Below are 26284 nucleotides of genomic sequence, written 5' to 3'. Positions count from 1 at the left end.
AAAGACTAAAATTGGGCAAACCGCCATAACCAAATGGCATCTTGAGAGAATATTATAATGCATTCAAAATGGAACTCCCACCCTGCTTAACTAGACTATTTTATTCATCTTAGAAGGGTGTGAAATTCCCCAAAGGTGGCAAATCTCAAAACTGACTAGATGACCCTCTGGATCCTTTCCAACTCTACAGTTCTGTGAATCCAGTACACCAATTGTGTGACTACAGGCTAATGGTGAGGCACAATGGAAGTTCTAGTTCAGCAACGTCTAGAAAGTGCCACATTTGCTACCCTAGTGTACACCAATAAAGATACAGCAAATGCAGTAGAATAATTTGCTAATAGTGTAGTAAAAATACAACAAAGTAGTCAACTAAGAAATGGGGGGGGGGACCCACACAATATTGTACCTTATCAAACTGCAAAACTACTACTACTAGTTTCCATACTACTAGATTATCCTCTTTTGTCAATTCTTCCTCTTCTTATTCTTCCACACATATGAATTCTATAGACAGACACAGACAGAGACACACACACACACACACAATTATATATATATATTCCCCTTCTGTTCAACCTTCCTCAAGCTCTGATATGTAAAAAACAGATGTCCCCAGTTATGTCCTGGTACACATCAGGTGGCCGTTAGTGTACATGATGTTTTACAGAGTTTACCACAGCACATCCCTTGCATAGACTACAACCTGTCTCCCCAAGCCACACCTCTCTCTGCCTTACATTGCACCTGCATCAAGTGTTTTGGAAAGGCCGCAGTGTGTCCTTGAACTCTGATCATGCCTTTTGCTTGCCTGGATGGGAGATAAAGAGGGTTGTGTGAGTGTGTGTGGAAACTATCCTACTATACTAAGGTAACATATACATTGTATGCTCTGCTCACTTGTTATCTCTGACCCTGCCCAACACTGGAGATTGTGGTGTTTTTGGATACAGTGGTGCCTCACAAGACAAAAAGAATCCGTTCCGCGAGTCTCTTCGTCTTGCGGTTTTTTCGTCTTGCGAAGCAAGCCCATTAGCGGCTTAGCGGCTTAGCGGATCAGCTGATAAGCGACTTAGCGGATCAGATGATAAGCGGCTTAGCGGATCAGCTGTTAAGCGGCTTAGCGGATAAGCGGATCAGCTGTTAAGCGGCTTAGCAGATCAGCGGATCAGCTGATAAGCGGCTTAGCGGATCAGCTGATAAGTGGCTTAGCGGCTTAGAAAAAGGGGGGGAGGGAAAAAACCCCGCAGGAACTCGCAAGACATTTTCATCTTGCGAAGCAAGCCCATAGGAAATTCGTTTTGCGAAGCACCTCCAAAACGGAAAACCCTTTCGTCTAGCGGGTTTTCCGTCTTGCGAGGCATTCGTCTTGCGGGGCACCACTGTACATGGTTTCATTTACACACATATAAAACATGATCTTGTTCCCCCATTAGGCTGCCATGGAAGCAGCCTCAAAGCTTTGGCTTCATCACATAGAGCAAGTCTGGAGTGTCTTCCCAGCTCCAAATGTGATCGCCCCACTTGGCCCTAGCCTATCATTCTCCTACCCCTAGGGTAACATAGTGTCTAGCTAGGTGAGGGGGGGAAGGTCTACACCCTTCTCCTAGAGGCATCACTAGCTAGTTGTTTTTATGGCAACACACCTGTGCTAGACTAGTTCTTTTGCCATATATAAAGGATGCTTGGCAGGCTTGGCTAATGCCATTAACTTATCAAAGAGTTTGACCACTTCAGCAGTTCCTTGTACTACAGGCTCTCATCTTACAGCTACAAAACCTTAGACTTGGAGGGAACCTGAATACATCATCAAAACGCCTGCCACCCCATGCTTGTAACAGTGGCTTTCAGGCTGCAAAAGGGTTGGTACCCCCCAATTTGCAAGGTGGTGAGAGTATTTCTTCCCCACTCTCCTTAAAAAAAATAAAAAAAAATAGAAAAGTTGCTGCTCCAAGCCACAGCAAATGAGGAATTAGATTCAGGGCACATTTAAAGCTGATGCTATCAAATTTGTACATTTCTGAAACTGAAGCAAACTGAAACACAGCTGTCCTTCAAAATTCACACTTAATCTGAATTTTGTGATGCAGTTCTCCAACCAACCGGTGTTTTCAAAAATCCATTTATTAGGCAAATGTGAGCACAACAATGGACATATTAGTGAAAAGAACATTAAGATGCACTATATTGAGAGAAACTGTTTGTAGAAATGTGTGCTCTAGTCAAACCTTCATATGCGAATGTGTATGTGAAGAGAAATTCAGAGTGAAATGCTGAAGAATTTTCATGAGGACTTAAAAAAAAGAAAGGAAATTAGCAAATTGTTGTAGAAATACAGAGAACTGAATTTAAGATTGGGAAAAGGAGAAACTGAGAGAACCAAAATCAACACATTCTTCCATTCTTAGTCACTACTTCATTTATAAAACAACACCTGAATTGCTGATTGCTTAGCAAAGCTACAGCCTGGAGCAACTGAGCATCTCATAACAGTCTAAGTAACCCCCCTGGAATGTACAAAACTAGATGTAAGATTGGGGTTGGGGGAGTAGAAACTGAGAGGAACTGAAACTGACAAATTTGTCCTTCCCTACCTGCAGCCCAGATGTCAGGATTGTTATGAGGAGTTGGGTATGGGTGTGACCAACAAGTTAGGGTTATTGTCCAGGTCTATAACATGTTTTTCCTCATAAATGATACTAGGCATAGAAAATAGGTGAATATATTATGGTGGGGATGGGGAATGACTGGAAATGTAAAACCAGATAAGACCTTTTGCTCTATATTCACTAGAGCTTAAGCTTTGTCAAGTTGCATGAGCATCAGAGAAAACCCATAAGAAGACTGTGCATGAATGGCACCTCACTCCAACATGTACTAGTTCAAATATATAATCAGGGGTCTGATGGATGCATTTGGTGGACCAATTCACCAAACGAGTGAGGGATGCCTTTGGTGGAGGAATTTGAAAACTATGAACTTTTCGAGGAAAATTAAAGCTGGATCTACACTGACCTGTTTAATGTTATTAGAACGATATTAAGATACATCCTCCTAAAATAGGACAGGGAATACTTGTAAATTAAAGTGCTTCTTACCTTTGTTTTTTTCCATCAAAATACTGTCTCCCTACTGCTGGTTGCTCAGCAGCGCCCTCTGGTGTCAACATTATGAACGTTAAAAGTAGCACGTCAAGTGTCCAAGTACCGTATTTTTCCATGTATAACACGCCCCTGTGTATAAGACTACCCCTATTTTGGGGGACTCCAATTTAAGAAAATGGGGGGAGATGGCCCAGAGTTCTTGAGCTTTTTTTGGGGGGGGATGCCTAATATCACTCACATGACTGACAAACACTGACAATCGCTTGCGTCGCTGATGCAACCAACTGTCTGCCCGCTTGCTGCTAGCAATCACGCACCCAGCTGTCTCAGCAGTAGCCAATCCACAGCAGCCCTTGCCGCAGCCACCAATCACCCACCCATTCGCCACAGACAAGCTCCTGCTCGCAGCTGCAACCAAGATAAGCTATCTTATCTTTAAAAGACATCTGAAGGCAGCCCTGTTTAGGGAAGTTTTTAATATTTAATGCTGTATTGTTTTTAACATTCGATTGGAAGCTGCCCAGAGTGGCTGGGGAAACTCAGCCAGATGGGCGGGGTATAAATAATAAATTATTATTATTATATAATCGCCCATCCCTGCTCTGCACTATCCATGTATAATCCATGTCTTATACACGGAATCCATGTCTTATACACGGAAAAGTACGGTTCATTATGAAAACCATTCCTTAACTCTTCCTTAACGTTATAAACCGTGAATGTAGATCTGCCTAAGAATCCTATTCAACTGATGTTCAGATTTTTATTTACTTGGCATAGTTATGTAACGCTTTAAATCAAAGAGGACCTTGTAGTGGCAATGAGCTCTCCAGTAATAGGGTGTGTGGATGGGGCAGAGTCCTCCCAACACCAAGATAGTGGCTGCTTAGCTGGACAAGTTTGTGGTAGAGTACGGTAGCAGCAAAGGCAGAGCCATGCAGTTTATTTTACCTAATTATTCAACAACATTTGCATACCATTTTACTGTAAATAAAGCCTCTAAGCAGTTTGCAAAGAATAAATGTTAGAAATTGTCAGTAGAAAACAAATGTTAAACATAAGCTTATGAAAAGGGGAAATGAAAAAACAATGACAAAAGTATACATTATAAGCTAAGGGTTGAAAGACCTACATTGGCTCCCAGTATGTTTCCGAGCACAATTCAAAGTGTGGGTGCTGACCTTTAAAGCCCTAAACAGCCTCAGCCCAGTATACCTGAAGGAGCATCTCCACCATCATTCAACCCAGACACTGAGGTCCAGTGCCGAGGGACTTCTGGCGGTTCCCTCACTGTGAGAAGTGAAGCTACAGGGAACAAGGCAGAGGGCCTTCTTGGTAGTGGCACCCGCCCTGTGGAATGCCCTTCCAGCAGATGTCAAAGCGATAAACAACTACCTGACATTCAAAAGACATCTTAAGGCAGCCCTGTTCAGGGAAGTTTTTAACGTGTGATATTTTATTGTATTTTTGCTTTCTATGGAAGCCGCCCAGAGTGGCTGGGGAGGCCCAGCCAGATGGGCGGGGTATAAATAATAAATTATTATTATTATTATTATTATTAAAGTTTGATGTTTCACCCTCTCTTCAAATGTCAAGGAAATAAACAACTCTCTGACTTTAAGAAGACATCTGAAGGCAGCCCTGTTTAGGGAAGTTTTTAATGACTGATGTTTTAATGTATTTTAAATCTTTTGTTAGAAGCCGCCCAGATGGGAAACCCAGCCAGATGGGTGGGGTAGAAATAATAAATTATTATTATTACTATTACTATTATTGTTGTTGTTGTTGTTGTTGTTGTTGTTGTTGTTCTATTCGGCTAACTTGTAACTCAGAGTTGATCCACTGACTTTAATAAACCTTGGTCAGTCATGTTCATTAATTTCCATGGGTCTGCTCTGAATAGAACTAACTATGGCTAGAACTCTAAAAGTACTGATTAAAATACATGTCAGCTTTACATGCATGGATATGCTAGCCTCAGCAGAAGTGGTTTTTAAGATACAGGGAAAGTGTCTGCCTAATGTCAATAGGCAGAGAGTTCCAGATTGTAGCAGCTGTCACACTAGATCAGTTACTTCCAAGTGCAGCTTGAACATTTTGTAGTGCCTGTAAAAGTCTCAGTTCCACAGATCAGAGTGGTTATATATGGGGTAAGTAAACTGGCCCCAAGCAGTTAAGGGCCTTACACATTAATAACAGCTTGAGTCTGGCCCAGTAACAAATTGGCAGCCAATGCATATCTCTGAGCAGAACTCTGTTATATGCTAGTTACAGGTAGGGTAGCTGTGTTGATCTGCCGTAGTCGAAACAAAATAAAAAAATTCCTTCCAGTAGGACCTTAGAGACCAACTAAGTTTGTTATTGGTAGGAGCTTTCATGTGCATGCACACTTCTTCAGATACAGAAGTGTGCATGCACACAAAAGCTCATACCAATAACAAACTTAGTCGGTGACTAAGGTGCTACCTGAAGGAATTATTATTATTTTTTTGTTTCTGTTATATGCTGACAGTGTTTCACTCCTGCCAGCCACCGTGCTGCAGTGTTTTGTACTAACTGCATTTTCCAGTCCAAACGCAAAGCAAGCCCCGCATAGAGCACATTGCAGTAATCCAGTAATCCATCTATGCCTGAACGACTGATAAGCTGTCCAGCAAAGGCTCTGGATTTCTGATGTTGTTTCTGCTGGTGGAACCACATGGCTCTGACCTTGCTACCCCTTGCCCCAGTCTCGGCCACTTCAAGAATGGGGGAAACCATTCTTTAGCACACAATCAGAGCAAATGGCTTTTGGGTTTTCTGTGGATAGACGGTTGTTCTGTTTAGCTCTGAGAGTGGGGAAGGAGTGAGGCAAGGGGGAAACCACTCAGACCCAAGCTTTCTAGGCATGGGACAAGAGGAAGTGTGGGCCAGCCCTATGTTGGCAACCCCTCTATTGTGCTATTGTGCACAATTGAATCCCCCCAATAAATCCAACTATCCTTTATATTGTCTGGCACTTTCAAAGCATCTTTCTATTGCTGTAGTCCATAGTGTTGTATGCCTTTCATGGGCCTTGACTTCCTCTTTATCTCCCCCCACCCCCTCCCAGGCCAACTACTGCAGGTTAGCTGTTAGGGTAAGAGGCGCGACGACAGGGACAGCCACCAGTCGACACTCGGATTATCCTCTCCCCTTGCATAGCTAAAGTTTGATTAATCCTTCCCTCTCGCTCAGTGAGAAACACTGGCAAACCCTCCTGGCATCTTTGTCATTATCTCTTTGACAGCTTGCCTTTCTTGCGCTCGCAGTTCTAGGTCAGTCTGCATGGCTAGTCAAACGTGACAACTTGACAAGATTAAGGCAGGCCGGGGTTCTGCAATTTGTAAATGGAAGGGGTTGCACTCCAAACCTCCATTGATAACAAAGCAGTGCAAATATATATATAGAGAGAGAGAGAGAGAGAGAGAGAGAATATTATCTCTGTTTGTGCCACACTCAAGCATGTGTGGGGGTCTCTGTAAGCGCACGCATGGGCAACGGAGTGTGCAAGTAATCCTAGGATTATGCAGTTTCCCCAGCTATACAGAAAGCGCAAAATGCTCCAGCAGAGATAGAAGATTGAAGTGTGTGTGGTGTGAATGCCCACAGTAGAGTCATAGTTGGAAGGGCCATAGTTCAGTGGTAGAGCACCTGCTTAGCATCCTGGTTTCTCTGGTTCAGACCACAGCATCTCTGGCTAGGGATCATGAAGATTCCCTGCCTGAAACCCAAGAGAGCCTCTGCCAGTCAGTGTCAGCAATACTGCGTTAGATGGACCAATGATCTGGCTCACTATAAGGCAGTTTCCTTTGTTCTCATGTCCCTATGTGTTCTTGACTTGGCAGGGTTTTTTTTCCTGCTTTAATGGGACTACAAAAATGGAGATGATCTAGGTATTGCGCACCTGACAGGCAGATCTGTGTTTGGCTTCCTGAGCTACAAGTTTGTATTCTACGCAACCCTACACTGTTACAAACTCATACTTAGGCAAGAGAGGGAAATGTCACAACAAATACAGTTTGAAACACGTATTTCCAACATTCTGTCTCATAGAAGCATAAGGAGAGCAAGCTGGATCAGGCCAATGGCCCATCTATTTCAGCATCTCATTATGGCCAACCAGAGGCCTGTGGTAAAACCCGCATGCAGGATGCATGTTTCCAGCAGTTTCCCCCTCCTGCAGTTTCCAGCAACTGATATTCAGAAGCATTATTGCCTGCAACTACCAAGGCAGAGCATAGCCACCACAGCTAGTAGTCACTGATAGCCTTGTCCTCCATGAATTTGTCTAATCCTCTTAAAGTCACCCAAGTTGGTGGCCATCACTGCCTTCTGTAGGAGCAAGTTCCATAGTTTATGCATTGCACGAAGAATCACTTACTTTCCTCTGTCCTGAATCTTCCAACATTCAACTTCATTGCATCTCCCTAGGTTCTAGTGTTATGAGAGGGAGGGGAAACTTTTTCTATCCACTTCTACTTATGTTATGTTCTTAGTTCAAATGAGCTGCCATAATTAAAAGATTGAAATATGACAGAAGAGAACACTTCCTGTGTTCCCTTCCTCTGAGTGCAACAATAGGAAAAAGATACACTGCAACAGCCCAGCTGAGGAAATTGGGTTTTTTAATTACTATTTTGGGAAAGTTGGGTACTCAAGAAGGCTACAGAGTGCAGACCACTAGAGAGATGCTTTGTATTCAAGGGCCTCACTCCATCAATCCGTTTGCATAGGCAACTTTCCACATATACACATGTGCATATGAAGATGCTCAAATGCATTTATGTCCACATCATGATTCACACCTGAGCCCCACTAAACTGATTTGGTTACCTATTTCTATAAGGAAGTACATCACCATCCAGGGCCACAAGTTGTTGCACTGGATGAGAACCAGATTGGGTCCAGTTCAGAAAACAAAAGGAAAATAACAATTGCACAACAACTAGTGGGGAGTGAATCCTGCGGCTCTCACACATTATACAACAGTGCAAATCCAAGAAAGAAAGAAGATGCACAGAGCACTCCCTTGCCTGACAAAAAACCAGCTGTTGCCCTCTTTGGCTTCTGAAATCTTACTTACATGCTTTCATGCCTAATTTCTTAGCCATCTGAGGATGAACAGAAACCATATGCTGAGCGAGCTTCAGCATCAAATGCTGCAGCTTGGAAGCGGAAGTTAATAGGAGCAAAGGAAGCCACTTGATGCTGAGTCAGACCATTGAGTCCATCCAATTTAGTGTTGCCGACACTGTTTGGCTGTTGCTCTCCAGGGTTTCAGGCAAGGGATATTCCTAGATTTACTTAGAGATGCCACTGAGGATTGAACCTGGAAATGGTGGCAGCTAACAGGTACAAGCTGTCTTTGCATGTGTACAAGTGTTTGCGTATAAGAGTGTACACTTGCCGCTTTGCACATCTCAACTGTTTGTGTACAGATGTATACCCGTTGTACACACACTGGATGTGACATCTGAACACCCCTAGCATGTTTCCTGCCCTGGCATCCCTTTGAGAGGGGTATCTGCATCCAGAGGGCTAACCCTCGTGAGCATTTCAATTTTTGTGTCATGTAAGGGTGCATTTTGAAATTAGCATTTAAAAAGAAGGGAGCCAGCATGCTCTCCATTTAAGCTGACACTGTTCCTTTTCCTCTGTGGAAATGAAATTTATTAATCATAATAAAACCATCATATTCTGAAGGCAGAGGTCACCCTGAGGAAGAAAAATAAAGTTTATTCATCACATGAAAGGGGGGAGGACTCAATATATATTCTCAGATAATATCTGCATGGCTGTTGTTTGGAAATGTCTCCCTGCATATGCTGATGCTTAGGTTTCTTCATGAAGAGTTTGACCCTCTTGTATTACACAAAGAGGGGAGCGTTCTCTTTAAAATCAGCAAGCGAATCATCCCAGCAGCAGCTCTTTGCTGGTAGAGGCCAATGAAGTGACCCATTTGATGGATTTGCCTTGTTCATTTTGGAGGAGGCATTGAACTGCTATCAGAATTTGGCATGAATCACAGGTGGGGATCCTGTCACCAATGGGAGATATTCGGTCAGATGTCCCTCATGCATGGGTGAGCTATACAAATCTCCCACCCAACCAGTTAGCCAGATCTATGGCACCACATCCCAGATGTAAACAGCAGCGAGGGGTATGTGAAAAACGATGCCCTGACAGCCAATCAATGGTACCACAAAAAAAATCCTTCTCTACCTCTACCTCTCCCCACCCCCAGGTATGGCAACATTTTACCAAGTGTGGGTAGGTGGGTGGGTTGCAATATTGGCTTATAAGAGCAGCACTTGCCTACAGGGTAGATTTTGGCCCATGCTGGTTGGCCCAAAGAAAACCCCAGAATGCCTTGCTTCCATCTTTCTTGTGTGGTTTACTTTGCCACTCAAGTGGGCCAAAACCATCTAAGAGACAGAGGTATAGGACCCCCACCTAAAATGAATGGTGCATCCTTGAAGTTAGTAGAGTTCCAGGTGTGCGACAAGGAAAATGTCAGTTCTGGCCTCAGTTTATATATAATTCTGCTTTCTCTGTGTCCATTAAATAATTGAATTATTATTATTATTATTATTATTATTATTATTATTATTATTATTTTCCATGGTGTTTTAATTTAGGTTTGCCACCCATATATAATTTTGCTTTCACAGAAAACTGTCTGTGGAGACATATGAAAAGCTGTTTTGTAGGGCTTTTTAGGGCCAGGCAGGAATCAACTTGCACCTCACAGTATATCTTAGAAATCTGCTAGTGGAGAAAGGAAAGAAGTGGAATTTAGTTGCTTCATTCATATCCACCATTAAAAGTCTTATTTGCTTTATCTCTCCATTCATTTGTTTTCTGTTTATTTAAACAAGTGATTCAAAGTTAGTCCATTCGTTTTCGCCATTCTCATTTCTTTTCATTTTTCACTAATGTCAACAAGGGACCCAACCAGCCTCCGGATACCTGTAACTATCGTGTTTGCCACCTACATGGCTGAGACCTTCAGGCATTCTACTGTTCAAAGCAGGACAACTGCCAAGTTTCAAAAAAACTGTGGAAAGGATCCTTGTTTTTGAGGCAATTTCAAAAAGGCACACATCCCTTAAGATCCCCTTTCAATATGAAATCCAGTTACATTTTTCCTATGTACAACTCTTGTGGTTATTAGGATGAAATGTTTCGGCTTTCTACTCCCACTCCAAAGAACCAGCTGTGTCAAATTTGAGGGAGAGAGAGAACACCATGTCACCATTTGGTAGACATCAATTTTCTGTCTGTCCATTTCAACTACTATTCCTCTTCCCAGTCCCTTTAGCCTTTCTCTAACCTGTGCTGTAGTTACACCTGTAATTACCTCTATTACATCCTAATAGAAACAGTGAAGAAAGGACTTGTTTTATTTTCATTTGGAACTCATTTGTTTTGATTCCTGTTTGAACTAATTCATTTCATTTTTTTATTTTGTCCTTTTTCATAACAAGTGCACACTCTTCATATATTTTAATATCTGTAGCCCCCTTGAAGCCAGTTATGGCAATGAGGTATGATAATGAGGATGGTGATGGTAATGATGATGATGATGATGATAGTAGTAGTGCTGGTTATTTTTGGCATCCATCTGTCTTGAGAAAATGGAGTGCACCTGTGGAGATAAAGTCAAACTGCTGCAATAGTAGCACCAAAGTGACCTCCCCAGGATGCAAGTCTGAGCAGTGTGTATGGAGGTCCTGGGCTGCCCAGACTACAAGACCCCACTCCTCTCGGCCTCAATAATGTTGTCCAGAGTACCAGTCTGGCTGCAAAAGTTGCTAGAAAGAGGCATACAAGGTGCCATCTTAGGTGCCGTCTTAGGTAGGAGTTGCATAGAGTTGTATAGAGTTTACTTCTTAGCCGCCTCTTCTCCCAAAGATATCCCACAAGGCAGAGGAGGTTTAGGGCCAGTTTTCCTTCTCCTAGATGGGCTCCCTTCCCAGGTTGATAAGCCCCATCTGCCCCTCACTTCCCTATACAGCATGTGCAGAAACTGCCTTCTGGACTCTTGGACTTACTATTGCTCTCATCCACTCAATCTGCCAGAGCCGATCTCTTCATTCAGGGGAAGTCCCTAACTTACCAAATTTTTTTTTTTAATTATTGTATTATTTATTAAATTTCTATACCACCCTATACCCACATGTCTCAGGGCGGTTACAATATGAAAGCACAGTATAAAAACAGACAATACATAATAAAAACAAAAACAACCCAATGAAACAACCAAAGGTTTGAGACCCGTTGGCTACCCCCATCTGGTTTAGCCGGCCAGTCAAAGCAGTTTGTGTGGTGTGGCTGCTGTTGCATGCTGACAGCTTCTAGGAGCCTCAGGTGAGAGCACGGTGTGTCCCCCACCACAGGTGATTCCCCTCTCTAAATACAACATACACTAACAACAACAACAACAACAACATACACTCCCACAAGCAGGAAATGTATTATAGAAGGTCTGTGGTTTGTCTCTGATAGTTTGTGTTGGGTAATTGCTGGCATATTACAGCGGGAATGTGAAATGCATTAATGGTTGTAAACTATACTTTATTCAACATCTCCGGGCAGTTATTTTACAAAGCACTTTCTGAAGATTTTCTTCTTCTTGCAAAGTGTGCTATTCATCTTTACAATCAATCAATTATAAGCACAATTCAGGGGGGAAACCCAGTTAAGTTTTTCAGAAATGAAAAAGAAAAGATGTGAGGAGGGGGAGGGGGGAAAAACCCGAAGTGACGATATCCCCCAAGCATCTCAATGAGAATTGAAGATGCTGAGTAGCTGCAGACTGCTGTCTGACAGTTGAGTGGTGGTGAGGGCGGGAGTATCTAGGAAGGGTCAAGGAGTGGCGTACTGGGAAGAGAGCGGAGCTCCAAACACTCCAGATTGCGACATTTAGTTGCAGGTCCCCACATTATTCTCCTATCTGAATTAAAACAAGCATAACTTCTAATTCATGGGACACGGGTGGCGCTGTGGGTTAAACCACAGAGCCTAGGACTTGCCGATCAGAAGGTCGGCAGTTCAAATCCCCGTGACGGGGTGAGCTCCCGTTGCTCGGTCCCTGCTCCTGCCAACCTAGCAGTTCGAAAGCACGTGAAAGTGCAAGTAGATAAATAGGTACCACTCCGGCGGGAAGGTAAACGGCATTTCTGTGCGTTGCTCTGGTTTGCCAGAAGTCATGCTAGCCACATGACCCGGAAGCTGTACGCCGGCTCCCTTGGCCAATAAAGAGAGATGAGCGCCGCAACCCCAGAGCCGGTCACAACTGGACCTTTACCTTTACTTTAACTTCTAATCCTACTCAGAGTAGACCCATTGAAGTTAATGGGCACATCTAATTTCATTGGATCTACTCTTAGGTGGATATTTCCCAGTGTCTTTCAGTGTGTGTGTGTGGGTGTCAGTCTGATAACAAACATCAGCTAAATTCTCACTGCCTGCTCCCAGACTTTGGAATTCCCTTCCTGGAGAAGCTAGACAGCCCCCCCCCCCCCATGTGGTCCTTCTGTTGGCAAGTGAAGACCTTCTTCTTCCAACAGACTTTTGGGAACTCACAGCTCTTTTTACTGTAATCATTTGTATGCTTTAAACAGATTTTATAAATAAATACAGTTTTCATTATATGAATGTTTGGTTTTTTTTATTGTTTTTTCTATGGTTTTAGTGATTCTTGCTTTTATATGTAAGCTGCTTTGAGTCCCATCAGGAGGAAAGGCAGGGTATAAATAAATGTATCATAATAATAATAATCATGAATTAAATGTTGCACAGCACATGCACCTAGTCTTCCTGTGGCAAAAACCCTCAAATGCATCACATGTTTCAATCTACATTGTTGGGGAAAAGGCTAATCATGTTTTGTGTCCCCCTCTGCCACAGCTGCCTTTTAAATTGCTAAACAAAGAGACACATCATTGCTACCGCACAAAAACACCAGTATTATTTGGTCCTAATTTGTCAGAGCAACTTCTGCCAAAGTGAGAAACTCATCAGTCAAGATTTATGACAAGATAAATGCTTTCCATTTTGTATAGACCACAGTAACAACATTTCTCTTTGGACTTTGTGAAAGGAAAACCATTTGCAATGAATAACCTTTTCGCACTTCAGGCTGAATCCGAAACATTGCAGTGCCTTCTTTTAAAAAGAAGCTCTTGTTAAAGCACCAGCAGAAGTAATCTCAACATAGTTAGCTATAGGATTACTGCAGGTGTGTGAAGTAAGGCAGACACAAAATGGGAAAGGGGTGAATTACACACACACACACACACAGAGAGAGAGAGAGAGAGAGAGAGAGAGAGAGAGAGAGAGAGAGAGTCCACTCATATTTGGGGATGAAATATTACCCTCACTCTGACTTGGCTTAGTGGCATCATCCTGTATCCATATCCGATTGGCTACATAGCAGCCTCAGAAAGCCTTTTGAGAGTAAAGATAGTTTTCTCTTGTCCACTATCTGATTTAACTTCACGATAACATGCATTTCCCGGATGGGATGGGGTTACTGGAGGCAGAAGTCCATGTTTGCCTGTTTTAAAAAATAAAAATGGCTCCAAAGCTGCAAATTAGAGGCAGAAGCAGGTACACCCAGGGAGTAAACCAGGTGCAATAAAGAAGGTTAACCGGAATGACTTGAAGCTTCACACGCGTAATATTCTTCTTCCTAGTTTTTTCTTAAAGGAGTGAAAATTTGGCACGTTTCATACATTCTCATCACACTATAGCTACCGGACCCCTTGACACCACATAGACAACACTGAGATAAAACCAAGTACCTGATCTGATGAAAAGCAACTTCCTATGTCCCTAACTTGGAGTGTTGCTATACAGATGAAACTTACTGGCTAAACAGAATCAACAATGGGAAAAAGTTAGGTGGGCGACTCCATGGAAACACTGCCAGCTGTTGGCTATAGGTAGCATCTCCATAGCTCAGTGGTAAAGCATCTGCTTTGCACACCAAAGGTCCCATGTTCAGTCCTTAGCATCTCCAGGTAGGAACGGGAATGTATCCGTTCTGAAACCCTGGAGATCAGGTACTGTCAGTCAGGGAATGCAGTGCTACTGTGGGAGATGGACCAAAGGTCTGACTTGGTATAATGCAGCTTCCATTGTTCCTAACTACATGCAACGAGGAGGAGGGAAATAAGGTGGCAGTTGCCAAAAAAAGATGGTAGCCCTGTGTTCTGCTTATCCCATGGTAGCACGTATGCACTGGCCCTTGTACCTGAAAGCATTATACATATGTGTCTCCACATCCCTGCTTGGTTAGTGGATATAGGAAACCACCAGGTATAAATGGCATCAAAATATGAGCAAGTTGAACTTTGCAATTCAAAAAGGGCAAGTGGAGAAAACTCTCCATATGGCCAATGATGTAGATCTGTCACTCTTTGTCATATTAAGAACCACTGTTCTCTGATGCATGTTTCTTTGTGCGCCACCATTTTGCCCTGTATTCCAGGTGTCATATAAGAGGATGCTAGGAAAGGTCTCCTTGCCCAGTTGCTTCCCACTCAGAAACCAAATTCTGCCCACTTAGTTGCATTTATCATCCATTAACAACAACAAAAACAACAAGAAGAAGTTGCATTGCCATTTGGATTGTCAGCCAAAGAGGCACACTGCTTCCTAACAGCTGCTTGGCACATTTTATACAAAAAACCTTTGAGAGAACCTTTTGTTCTTTGACATTTTATATATTATTTTCCCATTTATTTTCTACTTATGTCCATCACACTTTTGGGAATCACCTAAGGCTTCCTTGAGGGGATAGGGTAGGGACCAGGTCCCTTAAGTTGAAAACACACCTATTCTGCAGCCATGGCTGCACATTTGCTTTGCATTCAATCTCGTAAAGCTAATTATAGCCATTTCCCCCCCTTCCTCCTTTTCATTTGTAAACTGAACCCATTTCCCCAGAGGATATTGCGTCCATAACGTGCTGAGTCAGTTCATTTCCAGTGTAATTGGATAGAGTGGAATGTTTGATTGCATTCATTTTGCAATTCCTTTCCGTTTCTTTTTTAACCTCTGGGGTTGCTTTGGTTTTCTTTTATTAATCCTCAGCTCTGCTTTCTTTTTTCTTTTCTTTTTAGTTACGGACGACTTTATGCTGCAGACCCCTACCACCACACACTTGCTCCAGCAACCACCTACGGCGTTGGTGCCGTGGTAAGTGCTGATTTATCTACTCCCCTCCCCCTTCCCTGCCTCCCAGTCTGCCCCGAACCTCCCCTCCTCCTCTCCTCTCCCCAGTTCTTAGCATGGTTGACATCTTCTCACTTTTCCTTAATTGAATTTGTCTCTTCTGCTAACGGCAGCTAAAATGCCACATTAATCCTTCCCGGTAAACTTGACAAATGTCTTAATTTCTTGGCAATGTAGCTCACATAAGGATATATATATATATATATATATATATATATATATATATATATCCATCCTAGGTGAGCACTTACCTTAATGGAACAATTAGTCATTTTGATAATTAAATACATCACAAATTGAATGCCTTCACAGTAGCCTCCATTCTTTTTTCTTTTCTTTTCTTTATTCCCCCCAACTCCCAATCTTTTGCTTTGAATTTACATTGCCTGAAGGTTCAAGTCACACCAGTGATTATAAGTATAAAGAGCTGAAACTGAGATTTCCCGGCCTCTGCTGTCAGTCACCCTGAATCCCTGCTATTTTCTCTCCCTTATTATTAGAGTTAATATTTAAAATTATAGCTGTACTGAAAAGAGTAGAGGATAGGAGAGCATTCAGCGGTCCTCTCCAGTTGTTGCATAAAGTTAACCAGGCGCGTGAAAACACACACACACACACCCTCCACAGGAAGGGTGATTTATGTGAAACTGAAATGTACACATAAAAAGACCCCATGGGGACATTTTGTTGTGCAATACTGGCCTTTTGCATCAGGAGAAAATAACCCTCCCGGGGCGTTATATGGAACCATGTTTATCTTAAATTAAGATAATCAGGCCAATCAAGCAAAATGTTAGTCACAACCAATGGAAAAGCAGCGAAATGAAAATTAACTGCAGAAAACTGTGAGTCCATTTGAATTAATCAAGACTGATTCACACCCAACTTTTGATGTATCTGTGCCCAATACATACCCTTCCCTTCTGCTCTGCCGTATAGTCTACTCATAGTCCAGAATGTAGATGGACTCACCCCCATTTTAGGGACGTGTTGCAGGACAGGCAGGGCAGAAAGGGAAGGACACAACACCACGCACCCTCTGATCCCAGCCTCACCCTCGCATGCATACATTACTGTTGTTCACATAACGCTTTCAGGATGTGCAAATTAGGAAGTTTTACACTGAAATGTGAACTGAATTGAATTTCTCCTACAACTCTTATGCTGTTGGTCTCCAACTCCTGGCAGCCCCAGAAGCCAGCATGAACAATGGTCAGGGGTTATGGGATTTGTAGTACAACAACATCATCTGGAAGGGCATCCCCCCTTTTCTGGCTTAAAGAGAGTGTGTATCTTTGAGCAGGGAACATGAGGCACAATGGATCCAGTTGCAGATGATACAAAAGTGTGTTGCCAAATTGTACATGCACCAGGGTCTGCAAATAAGTGTGATACCCATGTACAGATGATGGATAAAATAAAAAATAAAAAATGACAGTCTTTTGCATCTCTCTAGCAATTGTTCACAACTTTCCCAAAGAATCTTTTCTTCAGGAGTGTGAAAGTAATGTAATTGGATGGAAACGCAGACATCTTGTAATCACGCCAAGGTCTCTCGATCTGGTTGAGTCTAAATTTATATCACCTAAATTTATATTCACCCAGCTTTTTGTTTTTAAATGGATGTACCTCCATGTAGCATGAACTACTTGCATTTACTATGCAAAAGAGACCCTAAAATATAACATTCTTACTGAAGTGAGAAATGGCAGAGCTGAGTAAGTTATAGGAAATATTTATACTGGGGTTTGGGGTTGTAGTTTTTTGCCACAGTTTTTGGAGACAGTAATGTTTCTGAATACCAGCTGTTGGAAACTGCCGGAGGAAAGAATCCTCTTTTGCTTGGGTGCTGCATCCAGGTTTCCCACAGGCTTCTTGTTGGCCACTGTGAGAACAGGATGCTGGACTAAATGGCCATTGGCCTGATCCTGCAGGGATCTCCTTATGTTCTTTCCAATCACTTGGTATCAAATGGGCAACATTAATATTATTATTTATAATTTTGCGGAGATTAAAGATGCAGAACTTACGTGAGAAAGTTTTATTCTGGTTTCCATTTCTTCAGTGTTTCACATGAAGAACAACCCCCCAAATTAGCTTCCGTTTTTTACTTTAGGTGGAATATGACAGTTTCTACAACCTAGGGCTTCCCACTAGCCCTGGGCTTCCAATAGTACATCATGCACTAGTGACAGTCACATGCTCACAGCTCGGTAGTAGAGCACATGCTCTAAATATAAAAGGTCCCAGGTTGAACTGTCATCTCAAGGTACAACTGGGAAAGATGAACTCTGTCATCTCAAGGTACAACTGGGAAAGACTTGCTGTCTTTCAGACCCCATGGAGAGCCATTGCTGTTCAGTGTAGATAGCACTAAACTAAACAACTAGCTTAGTGTTGGCAGTTTCCTAGGTTCTTTACCCCTCTCCCAATAAATTTCTCTTATCTTATTAAAATTATTATTATGATGATGCTGATCTTAAAATCTTTCAGATGATTTGCCTAAGCAGAAGCCAACAACTTGTACTCAGTGCAGAATGTTGTCTTTAGAGGCCAGTCATCAAAGTGGGATGAGATGGAGTGGGATCAGGGATTTGGTCTACCATTAGGCAAGCAGCACTCTCCCATCTGATCCTTCTAACCCCCACTTCTCTGCCCAGCTACTGCACTGGGGGTTTTTCTAGACCCCATAATCTGGCTTGCTTTCTCAGGTGCAGTGGAGAACCCTATCCCATCAACAGTGTTGAAGTAAGTTTTAACTTCCAGTCCAGTTTGCTTCTGTACTTGGAATAGAGAAAGAGCACCATCACCCTTGGGCTGCAAGATGTATTGGGCTGGCCCTGGGTGACATGACACCCTACTTTATTTCAATGAATGCAAAACTATCGCAGGGCACTGCGTGTGTGCGTGCGTGCGCACACACACCATTCCTATTTCTAGGCATATTTTTAAGGACTTTCCCTTTGAAGCCCACATGGAAACGGGAATGGGACAAACTCAGGTCTGTTCCCATGAACAGCTTGGGTGGACCAAGCTGTCAATAATAATAATAATAATAATAATAATAATAATTTATTATTTGTACCCTGCCCATCTGGCTGGGTTTCCCCAGCCACTCTGGGCGGCTTCCACAGAGACCAAAAATACACTAAAAAGTCACACATTAAAAACTTCCCTAAACAGGGCTACCTTAAGATGTCTTCTGAATGTCAGGTAGTTGTTTATTGCTTTGACATCTGATGGGAGGGCGTTCCACAGGGCGAGCACCACTACCGAGAAGGCCCTCTGCTTGGTTCCCTGTAGCTTTGCTTCTCACAATGAGGGAACCGCCAGAAGGCCCTTGGCGCTGGACCTCAGCGTCCGGGCAGAACGATGGGGGTGGAGACGCTCCTTCAGGTATACTGGGCCGAGGCTGTTTAGGGCTTTAAAGGTCAACACCAACACTTTGAATTGTGCTCGGAAACGTACTGGGAGCCAATGTAGGTCTTTCAAGACCGGTGTTATGTGGTCTCAGCGGCCGCCCCCAGTCACCCAGTCTATCTATCCCCACTGGAAGCATGGCTGTATTGATTTCATTTGGGAAAGGTCTGTATCTCAGAGGAAGAACATCTGCTTTGCATGCAGAAGGTCCCAGGTTCAACAGACAGCATCTCCGGGCAGTGATTGCTGTCTCAGAGGAAACAATTCAGGTGCCCGGGGGTTTCCTAATCCTAATTGTTGTTTGTGATTTCGAATATTTACGCTGTGTTTCCTCTGCAAAATTTCCTACTGATACTTTATTGGGGGTGTTAAGGAATGAGTAACAAGTTGAGGTGAAATTCGAGTGTCCTGCTTGGCAAAACTCCTGTTGTGTTTTGAGGTAAATGAGAAAAAAAAAGTTTCAACAATCAAGAGCAAAATTTCCTACAATGCGTTTTATAGATGCCTATGAAAAGTCATTTGAGGTTTGGGCAATTACCAAAAGAAAATGATCATGTATATATTTGGGTTTAATTTGTGACTGAAGCAGGAACTTAGGAGGCCTTACACCAAGTCGGATAATGGGTCCATCTAGCACTGTATAGTGGTACTTTGGTTCTCGAACTTAATCTGTTCCGGAAGACCATTCCAAAACCAAAGCATTCCAAAACCAATGTGCGCTTTCCCATAGAAAGCAATGCAAAATGGATTTATCCATTCCAGACTTTTAAAAACAACCCCTAAAGCAGCAATTTAACATGAATTTTACTATTTAACGAGACCATTGATCCATAAAATGAAAGCAATAACCAAGGTACTGTACTATAAAATAAATATGACAGTATTGTAGATAATTAAAAAAATTCTTACCTGCACTGATGATAGTCATTGTTTGAACGGGAGGCTTTTATCCATTTCCACAGTCACACATTCAATCAATCGATAGCTGAACTGGGTTCCACACAGTCACAAAAACAAATTAGCCTCAAAAACAAAAACGCAAAATAAATAGCAAAAACAAAAGCGCCAGACTTAATCCATTCCAGAAGTCCGTTTGATTTCTGAAATGTTCAAAAACCAAGGCGCAGCTTCTGATTGGTGCAGGTGCCCTGGAAACAATAGCTGACAGCCATATGAGACATTCAGCTTCTGAAAAACGTTTGGAAGCCGGAGAACCAAGTGTTTGAGTACCAAGGCGTTTGAGAACCAAGGTACCTGTATTGTCTACACTGACTGGTGGTGATTCTCCAGGATTTTAGACAAGGGGACATCCCCAGCCCTGCCTGTAAATGCTGGGGATTGAACCTGGGACCTTCTGCATGTAAGCCTCTCCCACTGACCTATGGCCCTTCCCCTACAGCAAGCTGCCTTATACCGAGTCAGAGCCAGCGTGGTGTAGTGGTTAAGAGCAGTGGACTTGTAATCTGGTGAACCGGGTTCACGTCCCCGCTCCTCCACATGCAGCTGATGGGTGACCTTGGGCCAGTCACACTTCTCTGAAGTCTCTCAGCCTCACTCACCTCACAGAGTGTTTGTTGTGGGGGAGGAAGGGAAAGGAGAATGTTAGCCGCTTTGAGACACCTTAAGGGGAGTGAAAGGCGGGATATCAAGTCCAAACTCTTCTTCTTCTTCTTCTTCTTCTACCCAGCCCATTATTATCTAAGGCAGCTTTCTGTTCAAGCACTGGACTCGATCCCAGTCTTGATTGACATGTGTTGCCTTATACCAAGTCAGATTACTGGTCCATTTAGCTCAGTACTGTCAACAACACCTTGGCATCAGGTCTCCAAGATTTCAAAACAAGATCTCTCTTAGAGATGCCAGGGGGTGAACCATGGACCTTTTGCATGAAGAAGAGATGTTCCACCCATGGAGACATGGGCCTTAAGAACTCAAGAGCTTAAGAAGAGCTCTGCTAGGTCAGGCCAATGGGCCCATTGATGCCATTCTCACAGTGGGCAACCAGATGGCCATCATGGAAAACGTGCGAACAGGACCTGAGCACAAGAGCACAATCCCCTCCTGTGGTTTCCATCAACTGGTATTTAGAAGCATGCCCCCCCACGCCCCCATCATATAAGCTGATGATTCACTCACTGATTGGTCAGCTGGCACCTGTTTGAACAGCTTTGAGTGGTGTGTCCTGAACCTTGCTTGCAAAAAAATTTTGAAAAAAAAACAACAACTAACATTGCAAATCCCGTTGTGAAGAAAAGCAGACGTTTAAAAAACAACCCATCAAATTGCTTTGTTTCAGAATGCTTTTGCACCCTTGACTGATGCCAAGACTAGGAGCCATGCTGATGATGTCGGTCTCGTTCTTTCTTCATTGCAGGCTAGTATATACCGAGGGGGATACAGCCGTTTTGCTCCATACTAAATGACAAAACCCATAAAAACCCTTCCAATGTGGGGGGAAAAAGGAAGCTTTCCGAGGCCTGGGTATTGCAATACATGCAATAGTGCATCATTTTAGCAACTCTAAAAATAAAATAAAAATAAAAAAGAGGAAAAAAATCTACATTTTTTTATCTTATACCTCAGATATTTTGTTCTGTGTATTTTAATATCGTGGGTCTTTTCATTTCCGAACGTTGCATAGTTTGATTGCTGGCTGTAGAAGGTTATTATTATTAAATTATATTATGATTACTTATGATTAATTATTCTTATTTTCATTGTCGTGGTTGAACTAGAAAGCTGCTAGAAACTAATTTAAAAATAAAATAAAATAAAATCTGTTTGGGGGCCACAATCAAGACTGCTATATCATGTAAATGAATTATATATGCTGAATATTAAGCTATCAGGATTCCTCACTTGTTTTGTAAGAGTGTTAAAGTGACATCAGGGTCCCCCCTCCCTCCTGCGCATCTAACATTTATTTTTGTTTTATAAAGGGGAGGGAAAAGAGGAGAGTTGAGACGGTGGCGATGGGGGTCCAACACGATTAAATCGTAAAGTGGGACCGCCACTGCACCCATCGTCCCATATCAGCTGTTTTAAATTATTCACTATTTATTCAAAGCCAAAGGTTATGTTGTTAATTTTGAGGCTGGGGCGGGGCGGGGGTGGGAGGGCGGAGAGAGGGGTGCTTTAACTGACACCTGTACATAAAATCTAATTTAATGCTGTCCAGAGGGCACCCCCTTTCTAGGCAACCCACCAAGTCAAGATCAGCTCCAAGCATAACTAGTTCTTTAGGCAAAAAAAAGAAGAAGAGAGAAACAAAGAAAAGAATAGAGGAGAAAGAGAAAATCTCTGCTAGTTAGAACATGAACAAGCTTTCTTTTTATATTTCTTCCAGTATAATAAATTATTGATATCATTGCAGACTTTTATATTATGGGAGGATTAAAAAAAATGATAATAATGATAATAATAATAAAAGGTGATAAAAGCACTGTTTCTATTTTTTTTTCTTTTTTTCCAAAAAAAAGAGAGAAAGTAATAAAAAAGTTAAATTCTTTGTACCGGTTTAATGGGGGTGGGGTGGGTGGGGCGGGGGGCGGGGAAGTGTATAAAATTTACATCTGTGCAGTGGAATTATTATTATTATTATGACACACCTACGGCGCTTTAGGTTTAGACCAAGAGATAAGAGACAAAAAAACACATGTATAATCATTTTTACAGAATTTAAAATGCTGCTCATATTAAATAAATAAATAAACAAACATTAAAAAGTTTATATACGCATTTTACAAGTACTGCAACCATTGAGTAGAGAGAGAGAGAGAGAGAGAGATTGAAAATAAATAAATAATAATAATCATGGTATTTTCATCTGCTTGGTACTTTTGGAAACATGACCGTGTCGTGTAAGCAAACTGCAATTCTTCGACATGTTCCAAGCCTGCCCCACTTCCCAACCGGAGGCTGTTGTGTTTGAAATTGGCTGGACCCAACTAAAAACAAAAACACCAGAATCATCAGATGAACAGAAGGTGGTTTGATGTCAGATACTTCCCATGTCTGATTCGCTGATGCCCCCCCCCAAAGCACTGAAGAAACTCACGCCAAAGAGGCAGTTTCTGGCACAGCTGAAAAATTGCAGTTTGTCTGTACATCTGTTGTCCTGTTTACAAGTTAACCTAAGTTGGGGGTGTTTGTCAGGGGAAACTTCTTGTTTTTTGTATTTAAAACAAATAAAAAGCAGAAAAAAGACTGTCTTGCGACAGTTTTTTGGTTTTCTTTTTCTTTTTGTTCTTTGCTGAAGATAGTTATTATATTCTCATCTGTATGGTGCGGGCCTAAGAAAAAAAAGGGGGGCGAGCACTTTATAGTTAAAAATAAATAAAAATAAAAATGATCAATTCACCGCTGTGAACCTGCCAACTCGCTATAAACAATTCTGCTTTTTAAAAAGTGTTTGTGAAATCAGGCTTTCCTCTTTGTCATCGTAATGTGCATGCGATATGATCAGTTGAACAATAAACCATCAATAAAGTTTCACAAGATTTGAAAACGAGGTTTCTGGAGCATTTATATCAGAAGATGAAATATATATATGTGCATATATATATAAATATATATGTGTGTGTATGTAGATCGTCTTTGTCAAAGCCAAATGGGAGGGAGAGCCACACACAGGGGTAGAGTCAGAGAGCGTAAAGGGAGGAATATGCATTTATCAATGGAAAAAATATTGGCTACTAAAAAAGAAATGTATTCCGCTAGCCAGGGAATGGACCATAACTTCTGTCATGTTGAACCCCCATGCTTTAGACCTAGATTGAAATCCTGAGAAATTCATGCACAAATCACAAATCCAATATTTCTTCTATCCCACTGCCTCCTATCTACTCCACTGAATCGGAAGCTGCTTTTAAAACCCGAAGGGAGTCTCCAAAGCAGTTTGAGGCTAGGAATGAGGTAAAGGAAGGGATGTATCAAAAGCAAAGGAAGTTCAGCTTAAGCACAGCCCTACCCAAAAGTATTGGTGAATTCTGGTGAACACAAATCTTGTGCAACCAAGGGAAGGGTGCGCTTCATGTGCACAAAGCCTGCCCTTTGTGGAGGGAAATTGGGGAGTCTGCGTGGGTTGGGAGCAGGATCCATAGCTCCCATATCCACAAGACCTTGCAAGATTGAGACACAATCTAGTTGATCCAAACCATTGTGGCGATCCATTCTTTTCCATTCCAGCGCTTGTCAAAAGTTCCCCGTAGCTTTAGTTTAAGACTTGATTTGCTAGAGTATAAACATTTGTGGATTGACTCCAGCTGCAATTACCCCAGCTTATTGTCCCAAACTGTGCATGCAAAGCACCAGAATCTTCTCCCTGTGCCTGCCTCTAGGGCCATTCCCCCAACCTGGTGTCCCCCAGATGTTTTGGACCACAACTTCACACAACACATAGTTGAACAATGGAACTCGCTCCTACAGGAGGCAGTACAGTGGACCCTCCGGATACAAACTGAACTCATTCCGGGGGTCTGTTCACAGCCCAAAAATTACATAAATAGAGGCGTGCTTCTGCGGATGCGCACAACGAAACCCAGAAGTATACACTTCCGGGTTTGCCATGGTGGTAACCCGAAGATTCCGTATCCAGAGGGATACGCAAGTAGAGATATGACTGTACTGGCCACCAACTTAGATGGCTCTAAAAGAGGACCAGACAGATTTATAGAGGAGAGGGATATTGAAGGCTACTAGCCATGCTGGCTATGCCAGTTGCTGAAAACCACAGGGGAGGAGAGTGGTCTTGCGCTCAAATCCTGCTTGCTGGTTTTCCACAAGCATCTGGCCATGAGAACCATGAGAACAGGATGCTGAACAGGATGCTGAACTTGCTGGCACAGCCAGCAAGGCTAATAGTCAAGGATGATAGGAGTTGGAGTCTAGCAAGTTAGGAAAGAGAGCAGAAAGTTAGGAAAGGATGCTATGTGACAGGCATAGGCAAACTCCAGCCCTCCAGATGTTTTGGGACTACAATTCCCACCATCCCTGTTCCTGTTAGCTAGGGATGATTGGAATTGTAGTCCCAAAACATCTGGAGGGCCAGAGTTTGCCTATGCGTGCTCTGTGATATATATGCAGCTTTCAGAAGATAATCTGTGTGCCCTTTCTCAGTTTCTGTTGAGTTCAGTGTGGCAAATTTAGGAGATGTTTTACACACACACACACAATTTCACAAAATAGTGAGGGAAATTTTTAGTGTTTAGGTTGAGAATGGCCATTCCTGGTGTGCATTTATATCTGAAATGCCAGGGAATTCACCAGATATTAGTGTTCAGAAACCAAGGGTGCTTACAGATGTAACTTGAAAGGGGACTTTCTTCACCTTGTTTTTCACCTGTGGAGGGAGCCCAGATTTCCCCACCTTCACAACAATGCATTCACCAGACATACTTATCAGCAATTTGAATGCTGTGTCTGGTTGTCTTTCTTCAGCAGAGCTGTCTGCCTTGTTTTATTTTGCTTAAATAATAAGTGCAGCATAGTTGGTGACTTGTTTAAGCAGTCATTTGTCACTTTATTTCCCCCAAAGGAAAAACCATTTTAGACCTGCAAGAAAAAAACCAACAATTTAAGAGGTTGTGAGTGGTCGGGTAGAGTGGTAGGTGATGTCACACGCACTAGCCAGTCAGTGCTGTGCATACTGGCATCTACTACAAACTGGTAGTACTAATTTCCTCTAAAATCAATCCTGGACAGGGAATTTGTTACTCCAGTCCTGGAGAACCCAGTGACATGACTTCTCAAACAATGCATGTCTGATGCACTCTGAAATACCTTTTTTAAAAAACAAAAATAAAGTAAAATTAGCTGTTATATAAATATTTATTTTCTTACAAAAAATCATTTTGCACACATAGATCTCCTGATGTGTGGGTGATAAGTTAGTTTGTCGTTTTGATTTGAAGTAAGTGGCTGTATCGCAACTTAGGGGCAGTCCCCAATAAGTATCTGAAGTCTAATTCTTAGAGATAATTGCAAACAGATACGGTTGCCGAATGCTGTTGGAAAATATTTTTGTGAAAACTCCTAGAACACTCCGGTCATTCATTTTATTCAAATGTATGTCTGATATAGGGAATGTTTTTTTTTCCAGTTATATAAATTATTACTGATAATATGAATTCTGATTTTAAAAGAAATGATTAATACCATATGTAGAATATCGTGACTTCAAAACAGTTACAAATCTTTAAAAACCCAACAAGTGTGTATATCTGTCTTTAGAAATTAGTGTTTATATCACTACAGTGGTTTGTGAATAAAGAAAAAAATGGTTTGTAATATTAAAAATAAAAGCTTAGTCTGAAATGGTGTAAATAAATCTGTGTCCAGAGTTGTTGCTGTTGTTTTTATCTCTCTCTCTCCTTTCTTTCTTTCTTTCTTTCTTTCTTTCTTTCTTTCTTTCTTTCTTTCTTTTTTTGGGGGGGGGTTCTATAACCATTCCATTTTTAGCAAAGTTACTTAAATAACCCAAACAGAGTGCAGAGATA

The 26284-nt window shown here is 42.1% G+C and overlaps 1 protein-coding gene and 1 long non-coding RNA gene across 37 annotated transcripts in view; one reads left to right on the top strand and one right to left on the bottom strand.

The window, feature by feature from the left end:
- RBFOX1 (RNA binding fox-1 homolog 1) overlaps positions 1 to 22067 on the top strand; it is a 1493407-nt gene extending 1471340 nt beyond the window's left edge. For 25 of the 36 annotated variants that reach the window (XM_081840271.1, XM_081840295.1, XM_081840261.1 and 22 more), the window contains 2 exons: positions 15257 to 15332; positions 21085 to 22067. In XM_081840271.1, the coding sequence (XP_081696397.1) occupies positions 15257 to 15332; positions 21085 to 21207 (199 nt within the window). In that variant the 3' untranslated portion in view covers positions 21208 to 22067. The remainder of the gene's footprint in view (positions 1 to 15256; positions 15333 to 21084) is intronic. The other 11 variants (XM_081840264.1, XM_081840265.1, XM_081840293.1 and 8 more) reach the window with 2 other exon arrangements.
- Positions 22068 to 22721: 654 nt separating this feature from the next.
- LOC309329503 overlaps positions 22722 to 26284 on the bottom strand; it is a 386378-nt gene continuing 382815 nt past the window's right edge. The window contains exon 2 of the long non-coding RNA XR_014151182.1: positions 22722 to 24761. This is a non-coding gene — a long non-coding RNA (uncharacterized lncRNA). The remainder of the gene's footprint in view (positions 24762 to 26284) is intronic.

Source organism: Podarcis erhardii (assembly GCF_964252035.2).
Source record: "Podarcis erhardii genome assembly, chromosome: 14".
Lineage (NCBI taxonomy): Eukaryota > Metazoa > Chordata > Lepidosauria > Squamata > Lacertidae > Podarcis > Podarcis erhardii.
The sequence above is the reverse complement of the archived record's forward strand: the minus strand, read 5'-3'. Positions and strand labels throughout refer to the sequence as shown.